Source organism: Neoarius graeffei, chromosome 2 (genome assembly GCF_027579695.1).
Source record: "Neoarius graeffei isolate fNeoGra1 chromosome 2, fNeoGra1.pri, whole genome shotgun sequence".
Taxonomy (NCBI): domain Eukaryota; kingdom Metazoa; phylum Chordata; class Actinopteri; order Siluriformes; family Ariidae; genus Neoarius; species Neoarius graeffei.
In genome coordinates, this window is record NC_083570.1 from 636,694 (window position 1) to 653,070 (window position 16,377).

Consider the following 16,377-nt stretch of genomic DNA (forward strand, 5'->3'; position numbering starts at 1 on the left):
TTCACACAACCCATCACAGACCCCCATCACATACCCTCCCCATCACACACCCCATCACATACCCCATCACATACCCTCCCCATCACACACCCCATCACATACCCTCCCCATCACACCCCCATCACACACTCCCATCACATACCCTCCCCATCACACACCCCCATCACACACCCCCATCACATACCCTCCCCATCACATACCCTCCCTTTCACACAACCCATCACACACCCCATCACATACCCTCCCCATCACACACCCTCCCCATCACACACACCCATCACACACCCTCCCCATCACACACACCCATCACATACCCTCCCCATCACACACCCCATCACATACCCTCCCCATCACACCCCATCACATACCCTCCCCATCACATACCCTCCCTTTCACACAACCCATCACACACCCCATCAAATACCCTCCCCATCACACACCCTCCCCATCACACACACCCATCACACACCCTCCCCATCACACACCCCATCACATACCCTCCCCATCACACACCCCATCACATCCCATCACACACCCCATCACACACCCATCACACACTCCCATCACATACCCTCCCCATCACACCCCCTTCACACACCCTCCCAATCACACACCCCCATTCCATATCCTCCCCATCACACTCCCCATCACACACCCTCCCCATCACACACTCCATCACATACCCTCCCCATCACACACCCCCATCACATACCCTCCCCATCACACATCATCACACCCCCTCCCCATCACACATCCCATCACACCCCCTCCCCATCACACACCCCATCACACACACCCATTACATACCCTCCCCATCACACACACCCATCACACACCCCATCACATACCCTCCCCATCACGCACCCCATCACACACTCCCATCACACACCCTCTCCATCACACACCCTCGCCATCACACACCCATCACACACTCCCATCACACACTCCCATCACATACCCTCCCCATCACACACCCTCCCCATCACACACCCCCATTACATACCCTCCCCATCACACACCCTCCCCATCACACACCCCCATTACATACCCTCCCCATCACACACCCCATCACATACCCACCCCATCACACCCCCACCCCATCACACACTCCCATCACATACCCTCCCCATCACACACCCCATCACACACTCCCATCACACACCCTCCCCATCACACACTCTCCCCATCACACACCCCATCACATACCCTCCCCATCACACACCCCATCACATACCCTCCCCATCACACACCCCATCACATACCCTCCCCATCACACACCCCATCACACACTCCCATCACATACCCTCCCCATCACACACACTCCCCATCACACACCCTCCCCATCACACACCCCCATTACATACCCTCCCCATCACATCCCCATCACACCCCCATCACATACCGTCCCCATCACACACCATCACACACCCCATCACATACCCTCCCCATCACACACCCCATCACACACCCTCCCCATCACACACCCTCCCCATCACACACCCCATCACACACCCTCCCCATCACACACCCCATCACACACCCTCCCCATCACACCCCCTCCCCATCACACACCCCATCACATACCCTCCCCATCACACACCCTCCCCATCACACACCCCATCACATACCCTCCCCATCACACACCTCATCACATACCCTCCCCATCACACACCCCATCACATACCCTCCCCATCACACCCCCATCACATACCCTCCCCATCACACCCCCATCACATACCCTCCCCATCACACACCCCATCACATACCCTCCCCATCACACACACCCATCACACACCCCCATCACATACCCTCCCCATCACACCCCCCATCACATACCCTCCCCATCACACCCCCCATCACATACCCTCCCCATCACACACCCCATCACATACCCTCCCCATCACACATCCCATCACACCCCCTCCCCATCACACATCCCATCACACCCCCTCCCCATCACACACCCGCATTACATACCCTCCCCATCACACACCCCATCACACACACCCATCACATACCCTCCCCATCACACACCCCATCACACACCCCCATCACATACCCTCCCCATCACGCACCCCATCACACACTCCCATCACACACCCTCCCCATCACACACCCATCACACACTCCCATCACACACCCTCCCCATCACACACCCTCCCCATCACACACCCCCATTACATACCCTCCCCATCACACACCCCATCACACCCCCTCCCCATCACACACCCCATCACACACCCTCCCCATCACACACTCCCATCACACACCCTGCCCATCACACACTCCCATCACACACCCTGCCCATCACACACCCCATCACACACCCTCCCCATCACACACCCCCATTACATACCCTCCCCATCACACACCCTCCCCATCACACACCCACATTACATACCCTCCCCATCACACACCCACATTACATACCCTCCCCCTCACACCCCATCACACACCCTCCCCATCACACCCCCCCATCACATACAATCCCCATCACACCCCATCACACACCCCATCACACACCCATCACACTCCCATCACACACCCTCCCCATCACACACCCCATCACACACCCTCCCCATCACACACCCTCCCCATCACACACCCCCATTACATACCCTCCCCATCACACACCCGATCACATACCCTCCCCATCACATACCCTCCCCATCACATACCTCCATCACATACCCTCCCCATCACACACCCCCATCACATACCCTCCCCATCACACATCCCATCACACCCCCTCCCCATCACACATCCCATCACACCCCCTCCCCATCACACACCCGCATTACATACCCTCCCCATCACACACCCCATCACACACACCCATCACATACCCTCCCCATCACACACCCCATCACACACCCCCATCACATACCCTCCCCATCACGCACCCCATCACACACTCCCATCACACACCCTCCCCATCACACACCCATCACACACTCCCATCACATACCCTCCCCATCACACACCCTCCCCATCACACACCCATCACACACCCCATTACATACCCTCCCCATCACACACCCCATCACATACCCCCCCAATCACACACACTCCCATCACACACCCTGCCCATCACACACCCCATCACACACCCCCTTACATACCCTCCCCATCACACACCCTCCCCATCACACACCCACATTACATACCCTCCCCATCACACACCCCCATTACATACCCTCCCCATCACACACCCTCCCCATCACACACCCACATTACATACCCTCCCCATCACACACCCACATTACATACCCTCCCCCTCACACCCCATCACACACCCCATCACACACCCATCACACTCCCATCACACACCCTCCCCATCACACACCCCATCACACACCCTCCCCATCACACACCCCCATTACATACCCTCCCCATCACACACCCCATCACATACCCTCCCCATCACATACCCTCCCCATCACATACCTCCATCACATACCCTCCCCATCACACACCCCCATCACATACCCTCCCCATCACACATCCCATCACACCCCCTCCCCATCACACATCCCATCACACCCCCTCCCCATCACACACCCGCATTACATACCCTCCCCATCACACACCCCATCACACACACCCATCACATACCCTCCCCATCACACACCCCATCACACACACCCATCACATACCCTCCCCATCACACACCCCATCACACACCCCCATCACATACCCTCCCCATCACGCACCCCATCACACACTCCCATCACACACCCTCCCCATCACACACTCCCATCACACACTCCCATCACATACCCTCCCCATCACACACCCTCCCCATCACACACCCATCACACACCCCATTACATACCCTCCCCATCACACACCCCATCACATACCCACCCCATCACACCCCCTCCCCATCACACCCCATCACACCCCCTCCCCATCACACACCCCATCACAAACCCTCCCCATCACACACCCCCATCACATACCCTCCCCATCACACATCCCATCACACCCCCTCCCCATCACACATCCCATCACACCCCCTCCCCATCACACACCCGCATTACATACCCTCCCCATCACACACCCCATCACACACACCCATCACATACCCTCCCCATCACACACCCCATCACACACCCCCATCACATACCCTCCCCATCACGCACCCCATCACACACTCCCATCACACACCCTCCCCATCACACACCCATCACACACTTCCATCACACACCCTCCCCATCACACACCCTCCCCATCACACACTCCCATCACACACCCTCCCCATCACGCACCCCATCACACACTCCCATCACACACCCTCCCCATCACACACCCTCCCCATCACACACCCATCACACACTCCCATCACATACCCTCCCCATCACACACCCCCATTACATACCCTCCCCATCACACACCCCATCACATACCCACCCCATCACACCCCATCACACCCCCATCACATACCCTCCCCATCACACCCCATCACACACCCCATCACAGCCCATCACACACCCCATCACACACTCCCATCACATACCCTCCCCATCACACACCCTCCCCATCACACACCCTCCACATCACACACCCCCAATACATACCCTCCCCATCACACACCCCCATCACATACCCTCCCCATCACACCCCCATCACACACCCTCCCCATCACACACCCCATCACACACTCCCATCACATACCCTCCCCATCACACACACTCCCCATCACACACCCTCCCCATCACACACCCCCATTACATACCCTCCCCATCACACCCCCCATCACACCCCCATCACACCCCCCATCACACCCCCATCACATACCCTCCCCATCACACACCTCATCACACACCCCATCACATACCCTCCCCATCACACCCCCTCCCCATCACACACCCCATCACACACCCTCCCCATCACACATCCCATCACACACCCTCCCCATCACACACCCATTACATACCCTCCCTATCACACACCCCCATCACATACCCTCCCCATCACACCCCCATCACACCCCCATCACACCCCCATCACACCCCCATCACATACCCTCCCCATCACACACCTCATCACACACCCCATCACATACCCTCCCCATCACACCCCCTCCCCATCACACACCCCATCACACACCCTCCCCATCACACATCCCATCACACACCCTCCCCATCACACACCCCATCACACACCCTCCCCATCACACATCCCATCACACACCCTCCCCATCACACACCCATTACATACCCTCCCTATCACACACCCCCATCACATACCCTCCCCATCACACCCCCATCACACACCCTCCCCATCACACACCCCATCACACACTCCCATCACATACCCTCCCCATCACACACCCTCCCCATCACACACCCCATCACACACCCTCCCCATCACACACCCCATCACACACCCTCCCCATCACACACACCCATCACATACCCTCCCCATCACACACCCCATCACACACCCTCCCCATCACACACCCCCCCATCACACACCCCATCACACACTCCCATCACATACCCTCCCCATCACACACACTCCCCATCACACACCCTCCCCATCACACACACTCCCCATCACACACCCTCCCCATCACACACCCCCATTACATACCCTCCCCATCACACCCCCATCACATACCCTCCCCATCACACCCCCATCACATACCCTCCCCATCACATACTCTCCCCATCACACACCCCATCACATACTCTCCCCATCACACACCCCATCACACACCCTCCCCATCACACACCCTCCCCATCACACCCCATCACATACCCTCCCCATCACACCCCCATCACATACCCTCCCCATCACATACTCTCCCCATCACACACCCCATCACATACTCTCCCCATCACACACTCCCATCACACACCCTCCCCATCACACACCCTCCCCATCAAACACTCCATTACATACCCTCCCCATCACACACCCCATCACATTCCCTCCCCATCACACACCCCCATCACATACCCTCCCCATCACACACACTCCCCATCACACACCCTCCCCATCACACACCCCCATTACATACCCTCCCCATCACACCCCCATCACACCCCCATCACACACCCCATCACACACTCCCATCACATACCCTCCCCATCACATACCCTCCCCATCACACACCCCATCACACACCCTCCCCATCACACACCCACCCCATCACACACCCTCCCCATCACACACCCCATCACACACTCCCATCACATACCCTCCCCATCACACCCCCATCACATACCCTCCCCATCACACCCCCATCACATACCCTCCCCATCACACACCCTCCCCATCACACACCCCATCACACACCCCATCACACACCCTCCCCATCACACACCCTCCCCATCACACACTCCCATCACACACCCTCCCCATCACACACCCTCCCCATCACACACCCCATCACACACCCTCCCCATCACACACTCCCATCACACACTCCCATCACACACTCCCATCACACACCCTCCCCATCACACACCCACCCCATCACACACCCTCCCCATCACACACCCCATCACACACCCCATCACACACCCTCCCCATCACACACCCTCCCCATCACACACTCCCATCACACACCCTCCCCATCACACACCCCATCACACACCCTTCCCATCACACACCCTCCCCATCAAACACTCCATTACATACCCTCCCCATCACACACCCCATCACATTCCCTCCCCATCACATACCCCCATCACATACCCTCCCCATCACACACCCCCATCACATACCCTCCCCATCACACACCCCCATCACATACCCTCCCCATCACGCACCCCATCACACACTCCCATCACACACCCTCCCCATCACACACCCTCCCCATCACACACCCATCACACACTCCCATCACATACCCTCCCCATCACACACCCTCCCCATCACACACCCATCATACACCCCCATTACATACCCTCCCCATCACACACCCCATCACATACCCACCCCATCACACCCCCACCCCATCACACCCCCTCCCCATCACACCCCCCATCACATACCCTCCCCATCACACCCCATCACACACCCCATCACATCCCATCACACACCCCATCACACACTCCCATCACATACCCTCCCCATCACACACCCTCCCCATCACACACCCCATCACACACCCTCCACATCACACACCCCCAATACATACCCTCCCCATCACACACCCCCATCACATACCCTCCCCATCACACCCCCATCACACCCCCCATCACACACCCTCCCCATCACACACCCCATCACACACTCCCATCACATACCCTCCCCATCACACACACTCCCCATCACACACCCTCCCCATCACACACCCCCATTACATACCCTCCCCATCACACACCCCATCACACCCCCATCACATACCCTCCCCATCACACACCTCATCACACACCCCATCACATACCCTCCCCATCACACCCCTCCCCATCACACACCCCATCACACACCCTCCCCATCACACACCCATTACATACCCTCCCTATCACACCCCCCCATCACATACCCTCCCCATCACACCCCCCATCACACACCCTCCCCATCACACACTCCCATGACATACCCTCCCCATCACACCCCCCATCACACACCCTCCCCATCACACACTCCCATGACATACCCTCCCCATCACACACCCCATCACACACCCTCCCCATCACACACCCCATCACACACCCTCCCCATCACACACCCCATCACACACCCGCATCACACACACCCATCACATACCCTCCCCATCACACACCCCATCACACACCCTCCCCATCACACACCCTCCCCATCACACACCCTATCACACACTCCCATCACATACCCTCCCCATCACACACCCTCCCCATCACACACCCCATCACACACCCTCCCCATCACACACACCCCCATCACACACCCCATCACACACTCCCATCACATACCCTCCCCATCACACACACTCCCCATCACACACCCTCCCCATCACACACACTCCCCATCACACACCCTCCCCATCACACACCCCCATTACATACCCTCCCCATCACACCCCCATCACATACCCTCCCCATCACACCCCCATCACATACCCTCCCCATCACATACTCTCCCCATCACACACCCCATCACATACTCTCCCCATCACACACCCCATCACACACCCTCCCCATCACACACCCTCCCCATCACACACTCCCATCACACACCCTCCCCATCACACACCCTCCCCATCAAACACTCCATTACATACCCTCCCCATCACACACCCCATCACATTCCCTCCCCATCACACACCCCCATCACATACCCTCCCCATCACACACACTCCCCATCACACACCCTCCCCATCACACACCCCCATTACATACCCTCCCCATCACACCCCCCATCACACCCCCATCACACACCCCATCACACCCCCATCACATACCCTCCCCATCACACACCTCATCACACACCCCATCACATACCCTCCCCATCACACCCCCTCCCCATCACACACCCCATCACACACCCTCCCCATCACACATCCCATCACACACCCTCCCCATCACACACCCATTACATACCCTCCCTATCACACACCCCCATCACACACCCTCCCCATCACACCCCCATCACACACTCCCATCACATACCCTCCCCATCACACACCCCATCACACACTCCCATCACATACCCTCCCCATCACACACCCTCCCCATCACACACCCCATCACACACCCTCCCCATCACACACCCCATCACACACCCGCATCACACACACCCATCACATACCCTCCCCATCACACACCCCATCACACACCCTCCCCATCACACACCCACCCCATCACACACCCTCCCCATCACACACCCCATCACACACTCCCATCACATACCCTCCCCATCACACCCCCATCACATACCCTCCCCATCACACCCCCATCACATACCCTCCCCATCACACACCCTCCCCATCACACACCCCATCACACACCCTCCCCATCACACACCCTCCCCATCACACACCCTCCCCATCACACACTCCCATCACACACCCTCCCCATCACACACCCTCCCCATCACACACCCCATCACACACCCCATCACACACCCTCCCCATCACACACCCACCCCATCACACACCCTCCCCATCACACACCCCATCACACACCCCATCACACACCCTCCCCATCACACACCCTCCCCATCACACACTCCCATCACACACCCTCCCCATCACACACCCCATCACACACCCTTCCCATCACACACCCTCCCCATCACACACCCCATCACATTCCCTCCCCATCACATTCCCTCCCCATCACATACCCCCATCACATACCCTCCCCATCACACACCCCCATCACATACCCTCCCCATCACACACCCCCATCACATACCCTCCCCATCACGCACCCCATCACACACTCCCATCACACACCCTCCCCATCACACACCCTCCCCATCACACACCCATCACACACTCCCATCACATACCCTCCCCATCACACACCCTCCCCATCACACACCCATCATACACCCCCATTACATACCCTCCCCATCACACACCCCATCACATACCCACCCCATCACACCCCCACCCCATCACACCCCCTCCCCATCACACCCCCATCACATACCCTCCCCATCACACCCCATCACACACCCCATCACATCCCATCACACACCCCATCACACACTCCCATCACATACCCTCCCCATCACACACCCTCCCCATCACACACCCCATCACACACCCTCCACATCACACACCCCCAATACATACCCTCCCCATCACACACCCCCATCACATACCCTCCCCATCACACCCCCATCACACCCCCCATCACACACCCTCCCCATCACACACCCCATCACACACTCCCATCACATACCCTCCCCATCACACACACTCCCCATCACACACCCTCCCCATCACACACCCCCATTACATACCCTCCCCATCACACACCCCATCACACCCCCATCACATACCCTCCCCATCACACACCTCATCACACACCCCATCACATACCCTCCCCATCACACCCCTCCCCATCACACACCCCATCACACACCCTCCCCATCACACACCCATTACATACCCTCCCTATCACACACCCCCATCACATACCCTCCCCATCACACCCCCCATCACACACCCTCCCCATCACACACTCCCATGACATACCCTCCCCATCACACCCCCCATCACACACCCTCCCCATCACACCCCCCATCACACACCCTCCCCATCACACACTCCCATGACATACCCTCCCCATCACACACCCCATCACACACCCTCCCCATCACACACCCCATCACACACCCTCCCCATCACACACCCCATCACACACCCGCATCACACACACCCATCACATACCCTCCCCATCACACACCCCATCACACACCCTCCCCATCACACACCCTCCCCATCACACACCCTATCACACACTCCCATCACATACCCTCCCCATCACACACACTCCCCATCACACACCCTCCCCATCACACACACTCCCCATCACACACCCTCCTCATCACACACCTCCATCACACACCCCATTACATACCCTCCCCATCACACATGGTTACCATATACATATTTACATTTCATAAACTGATTGATAGTGAGAATTAATCTGAATATTTAATTAGAATCATTATAGAAATGTGTAAAAATTAATTAATTTGTACCTGTTATACGCAGAACATCTGTTTCACCTCCATTCATCCATCATTTCTTTACTGAAGTCCAAACTTTAGATTAATCCCCATTCTCTCTTCCTTTGATGTGTGATTTCTCTCACTTTACTCTCACTGAGCCGCTTCCTGAACAGGAGAAATAACATTCTGTAAAATATTATGGTTCATCTAGTTTGTTGAATATTTCCTTATTCCACATGAACAATGAGTGTCATCTTCTTCTTGTTCATTGGATTATTTAAATGTGAGATCCGGCCCTGGGTCCAGGTTTAATTCACGCTGAGCCTTGTTTATTTCGGCTCCTCTTCGTCCCTTGGCTGTAATGTATGATTTTTTTTACAGCTTGATTATCCACAGAGCTATTGTGCTTCTCATAATTAAATCTCCCTGTGCTTTGATCATATGTTAAGCTAAGTGCTGAATACTCTGTGTGTGTGTGTGTGTGTGTGTGTGTGTGTGTGTGTGTGTGTGTGTGTGTGTGTTTATAGGTCCTGACAGCAGCCATCACACACCACCACACTGATATTATATGTAAATTAATGATAAGTTAAACTTTATTGATCCCTGTAGAGAAATTCACTTGTTACAGCAGCTGCAAAGTAGAAGAAAAGTGAGTGAGTGAGTGAGAGAGAGAGAGAGAGAGAGAGAGAGTGAGAGGCAAACAGCAGGCCAGTTTAGCACCCAGACTCTTTTATTACGGAGCCATGCAGCTTTAATATGTGCAGAAAGCGGTTTGGCGTTGTCTTGCTGAAAGAAGGAAGGTCTTCCCTGAAAAAGATTTAGTCTGGATGGCAGCATGCTGCTCTGAAACGTGTTTATCTCATTCAGCATTAATGATGCCTTCCCAGATGTACAAGCTACCCATGTCATGTGCACTAACACCCCCCATACCATCCCAGATGCTGAATGCTTTTGAGCTGTGCACTGATAACAAGCTGGATGGTCCCTCTCCTCATTAGCCTGGAGGACGTGGGGTCCATGATTTCTCAAAAGAATTTGTACTTTTGATTCATCCGACCTCTGGACAGTTTTTTTTTAAATAAAAGTAAAAGAAACCCACAATTTATGCACACTATACGAAATATATGTAGTAAAATATTGTACAGAATTAATACTAAAATACTGCACAGGAGAAATCGAATGCAAAAAAATCATAAAATCTCTTGCGAAGTGATGAAACATCCATATAATAAATATGATAAAGTAGATCTATTTCAGCACTGCGTACAGCAGAGTCTCGATAAGGCCACACCAATTTAATTAGTTGGTTCTCGGATTTTTTCAGGAAAAATATGAAGCGAGCGGGCGAAATAAAAATAAAATTAAAAAAATGCTCTGATGGTAAAATTAGCGATGGAAACAGACCAAACAATACAGGCAAACCAGTAAACAGAATTTCAACACACCTGTCAAAGATTTTACGCTTCTGTTCGCTGAATATCCTAACAATCACAAACACAGGCTTTGCAGGACTCCCCTCCACAGGCACGCTTCTTCCACAAGTCTTTATCGAAAGTGAAAGGGGCGATTTGATTGGTTTTCGACGTCACATGACCTTTTCTGTTGGCGGGAGTTTGAGTTCGATTTTTTTTTTTTATTTTGCATTTTCTTCAAGCGGCGATTCCGAGAACCAACTAATTGAATTGGTGTGGCCTAAGTGTAAAATGTATTTGTAAATAATCTCATGTTATTTTTAAAAAAGCAACTTAAAAATAAGCGCTGGATAAATAAAATCTATCTTATGTAAATAAAGATACAAATTTCATTGTCCTTTGGTCAAGTGTTTATGAGAGACATATTTTATTTTTTCGTGTTGCAGTTTAGTTTATTATTGACTATTATTAATAAAAGCCCCACAGTGCTGGAGTGTAAAGTTTGAGCTGGTTCCTCTCCTCCGCCTGTGGATGGTGTGTGTGTGTGTGTGTGTGTGTGTGTGTGTGTGTGTGTGTGTGTGTGTGTGTGTGTGTGTAAAAGACAGCACACAGTCCGTCTCACGCACAGCGACGAGATTATAGACATAATTTATCAGCTGCCTCGTGGGTTTTACACGTCCCCATAATGCTCAGTGAAAGTGCATGATTACTTTCATAAATAAACGAGTGTAAAGGAATGGCGAGAGCGGGACACAGGATGCAGGAAACAGGACACAGGATGCAGGACATAGGACAAAGGAGAAAAGATGCAGGACAAAGGACACAGGATGCAGGACAAAGGACACAGAACATACGAAACAGGACACAGGATGCAGGACACAGGATGCAGGACACAGGATGCAGGACACAGGATGCAGGACAAAGGATGCAGGACACAGGACAAAGGATGCAGGACAAAGGATGCAGGACAAAGGACGCAGGGCAAAGGATGCAGGACGCAGGGCAAAGGATGCAGGACGCAGGACACAGGATGCAGGACACAGGATGCAAGATGCAGGACAAAGGACACAGGGCGAAGGATGCAGGACAAAGGACACAGGATGCAGGATGTAAGACACAGGACAAAGGACAAAGTACAAAGCATGCAGGACAAAGAACGCAGGACAAAGGCGGCAGGAAACAGGATGCAGGACATACAGCAAAGGATGCAGGACAAAGGACGCAGGGCAAAGGATGCAGGACACAGGACAAAGGACACAGAACATAAGAAACAGGACACAGGATGCAGGACAAAGCACGCAGGACAAAGGACACAAGACGTAGGACGCAGGACACAGGATGCAGGGCACAGGACAAAGTATGCAGGACACAGGATGCAGGACGCAGGACAAAGGACACAGTACAAAGGATGCAGGACACAGGACAAAGGATACAGGACACAGGACAAAGGACGCAGGATGCAGGACAAAGGATGCAGGACAAAAGACGCAGGACAGAGGACAAAGGATGCAGGACAAAAGACGCAAGACACAGGACAGAGGACACAGGACAAAGGACAAAGGCTGCAGGATGAAGGACACAGGGGACAGGACGCCTCCTAAACCCAGCCGAGTGTATGAGCTGCAGTGTGTGTGGTGTTAGTTACTGTGTAGTACAGTAAGGAAAGATGGGATGTAGCTTTATCTGAGAACCCGTTAAACACACACACACACACACACACACACACACACACACACACTTTATCACTCACTTCTGTAGCTCACACAATTAAAAAGCACTTTCATTTCTGTCTAATGTGTTTTTTACATCAGTGGTGACATCACAATGTAATCAAAAAGACATCAGAAACCACACACACACACACACACACACACACACACACACACACACACACACGTTCAGCTGTCAGTGTGACCGAGACAGAGCAGCTGTTTGACTTTGACAGTGTGTCTGATTGAGTGGAACTCCAGAGCCCTGTGTGTGTGTGTGTGTGTGTGTGTGTGTGTGTGTGTGTGTGTGTGTGTGTGTGTGTGTGTGTGTGTGTGATTGAATGATGCTGCAGAAGGTGGTGATTTCACTACGAGGAGCTTTGAGTTGGAATTCAGATTTGTCTCAGATCTTCGCACCCAGTGAAGGAAAAACACACACGCACACACACACACTGCTGATGTGGTTTCCTGTGTGCAGCGCTGCATCACTGTGTTTATTGCTGTAATTAGAGTCACTGGGGAGTTAATTGTACATGTTTTTGATTAATCGTCTGTATAATTGTCTCCTGCAGGATTCTTAGGAACGAGTCTCCTGGGGCTCAGAGGGAGAATCAGGAAAACCCAGTGTGGGCGGGTTAGAGATGGAGCAGTATCTGGTGGAAAGTTCTGAAACTCCGCCCCTGATTAACTACACCCACTCCAACTTGTCCAATCAGGGAGCAGAGTATGGCGTTGCTGTGCCAATGGAGCGGCTGGTGGTCGCGTCTCTGCTGAGTTTGCTGACGTTATCAACAGCTGTGATGAACGCTGCGGTCATCGCTGCCATCTTGACCACCAGGAAGCTCCGCCTCCCCGCTAACTACCTCATCTGCTCGCTGGCTGTCACCGACTTCCTGGTTGCAGTGCTGGTGATGCCACTGAGCATCCTGTACATCGCCACGGAGACATGGAGCCTGGGCGGTGTGGTGTGTGAGGTGTGGCTGAGTGTGGACATGACCTGCTGCACTTGCTCCATCCTGCACCTGTGTGTCATTGCACTCGATCGCTACTGGGCCATCACCAAGGCGGTGGAGTACACGCGCAAGAGGACGCCGCGTCGTGCTGTTACCATGGTCACCGCTGTCTGGGTGGCCTCCGTGTTAATCTCCACCCCGCCCCTTTTCTGGCGTCGGCGACTTGATAATGTTCACGAGTGTGACATCGAGCATGACCAGCTGGGCTACAGCATCTACTCCACTTTCGGAGCCTTCTACATCCCCATGACTCTGATCCTCGTCCTGTATTATCGCATTTACGATGCAGCAAAGTCTCTCTACCAGAAACGCGGTTCCTCACGCCACCTCGGCGACTCGCTGAACCACTTCCGGGTCGACCTGCCAACCTCTGACCCGGGGGTGGAGCTGGAGAATCTAAACAGCCCTGACGAGAGAAACCAGATGTGCAGCTCACGTGAGAGGAAGGCAGCACGGATCCTCGGCCTCATCCTCGGCGCCTTCATCATCTGCTGGCTGCCGTTCTTTATTAAGGAGCTCCTGATGGCGCTGAAGGTCCTGCAGCCTTCTCCACATGTGTCTAATTTCCTCACGTGGCTCGGATACGTGAACTCGCTAATCAACCCGCTGCTCTACACCAGCTTCAACGAGGACTTCAAACAGACGTTTAAGAGGCTGCTGAAGCGCAAGGAGCACACATAGAGCCATGGAGATGTGACCCCTGTGCTCCAGTCCAGCTTCTAAAGCACACTTGGTGACTTCCCCTTGATTAAAGCACGTTGGCCGTTTTAAGAGACATTCCATTGTTTGTGAAGTGAAGTACATTAGATGAGGATTACAGTGGTGCTTGAAAGTTTGTGAACCCTTTAGAATGTTCTATATTTCTGCATAAATATGACCTAAAACATCATCAGATTTTCACACAAGTCCTAAAAGTAGATAAAGAGAACCCAGTTAAACAAACGAGACAAAAATATTATACTTGGTCATTTATTTATTGAGGAAAATGATCCAATATTACATATCTGTGAGTGGCAAAAGTATGTGACCCTTTGCTTTCAGTATCTGGTGTGACCCCCTTGTGCAGCAATAACTGCAACTAAACGTTTGCGGTAACTGTTGATCAGTCCTGCACACCGGCTTGGAGGAATTTTAGCCCGTTCCTCCGTACAGAACAGCTTCAACTCTGGGATGTTGGTGGGTTTCCTCACATGAACTGCTCGCTTCAGGTCCTTCCACAACATTTCCATTGGATTAAGGTCAGGACTTTGACTTGGCCATTCCAAAACATTAACTTTATTCTTCTTTAACCATTCTTTGGTAGAACGACTTGTGTGCTTAGGGTCGTTGTCTTGCTGCATGACCCACCTTCTCTTGAGATTCAGTTCATGGACAGATGTCCTGACATTTTCCTTTAGAATTCGCTGGTATAATTCAGAATTCATTGTTCCATCAATGATGGCAAGCCGTCCTGGCTCAGATGCAGCAAAACAGGCCCAAATCATGATACTACCACCACCATGTTTCACAGATGGGATAAGGTTCTTATGCTGGAATGCAGTGTTTTCCTTTCTCCAAACATAACGCTTCTCATTTAAACCAAAAAGTTCTATTTTGGTCTCATCCGTCCACAAAACATTT

The 16,377-nt window shown here is 53.4% G+C and overlaps 1 protein-coding gene across 1 annotated transcript; it reads left to right on the forward strand.

Moving 5' to 3' along the window:
- The first annotated feature begins 14,385 nt into the window (after positions 1-14,385).
- On the forward strand, positions 14,386-15,438 carry LOC132870965 (5-hydroxytryptamine receptor 1E). Its single transcript, XM_060905001.1, has one exon. It carries the CDS (start codon positions 14,386-14,388, stop codon positions 15,436-15,438), a length of 1,053 nt encoding a protein of 350 aa, XP_060760984.1.
- Positions 15,439-16,377: the final 939 nt, after the last annotated feature.

Excerpts from the sequence above, each read along its gene's own strand:
- LOC132870965 (XM_060905001.1), top strand. The coding sequence starts at position 14,386 with ATGGAGCAGTATCTGGTGGAAAGTTCTGAAACTCCGCCCCTGATTAAC.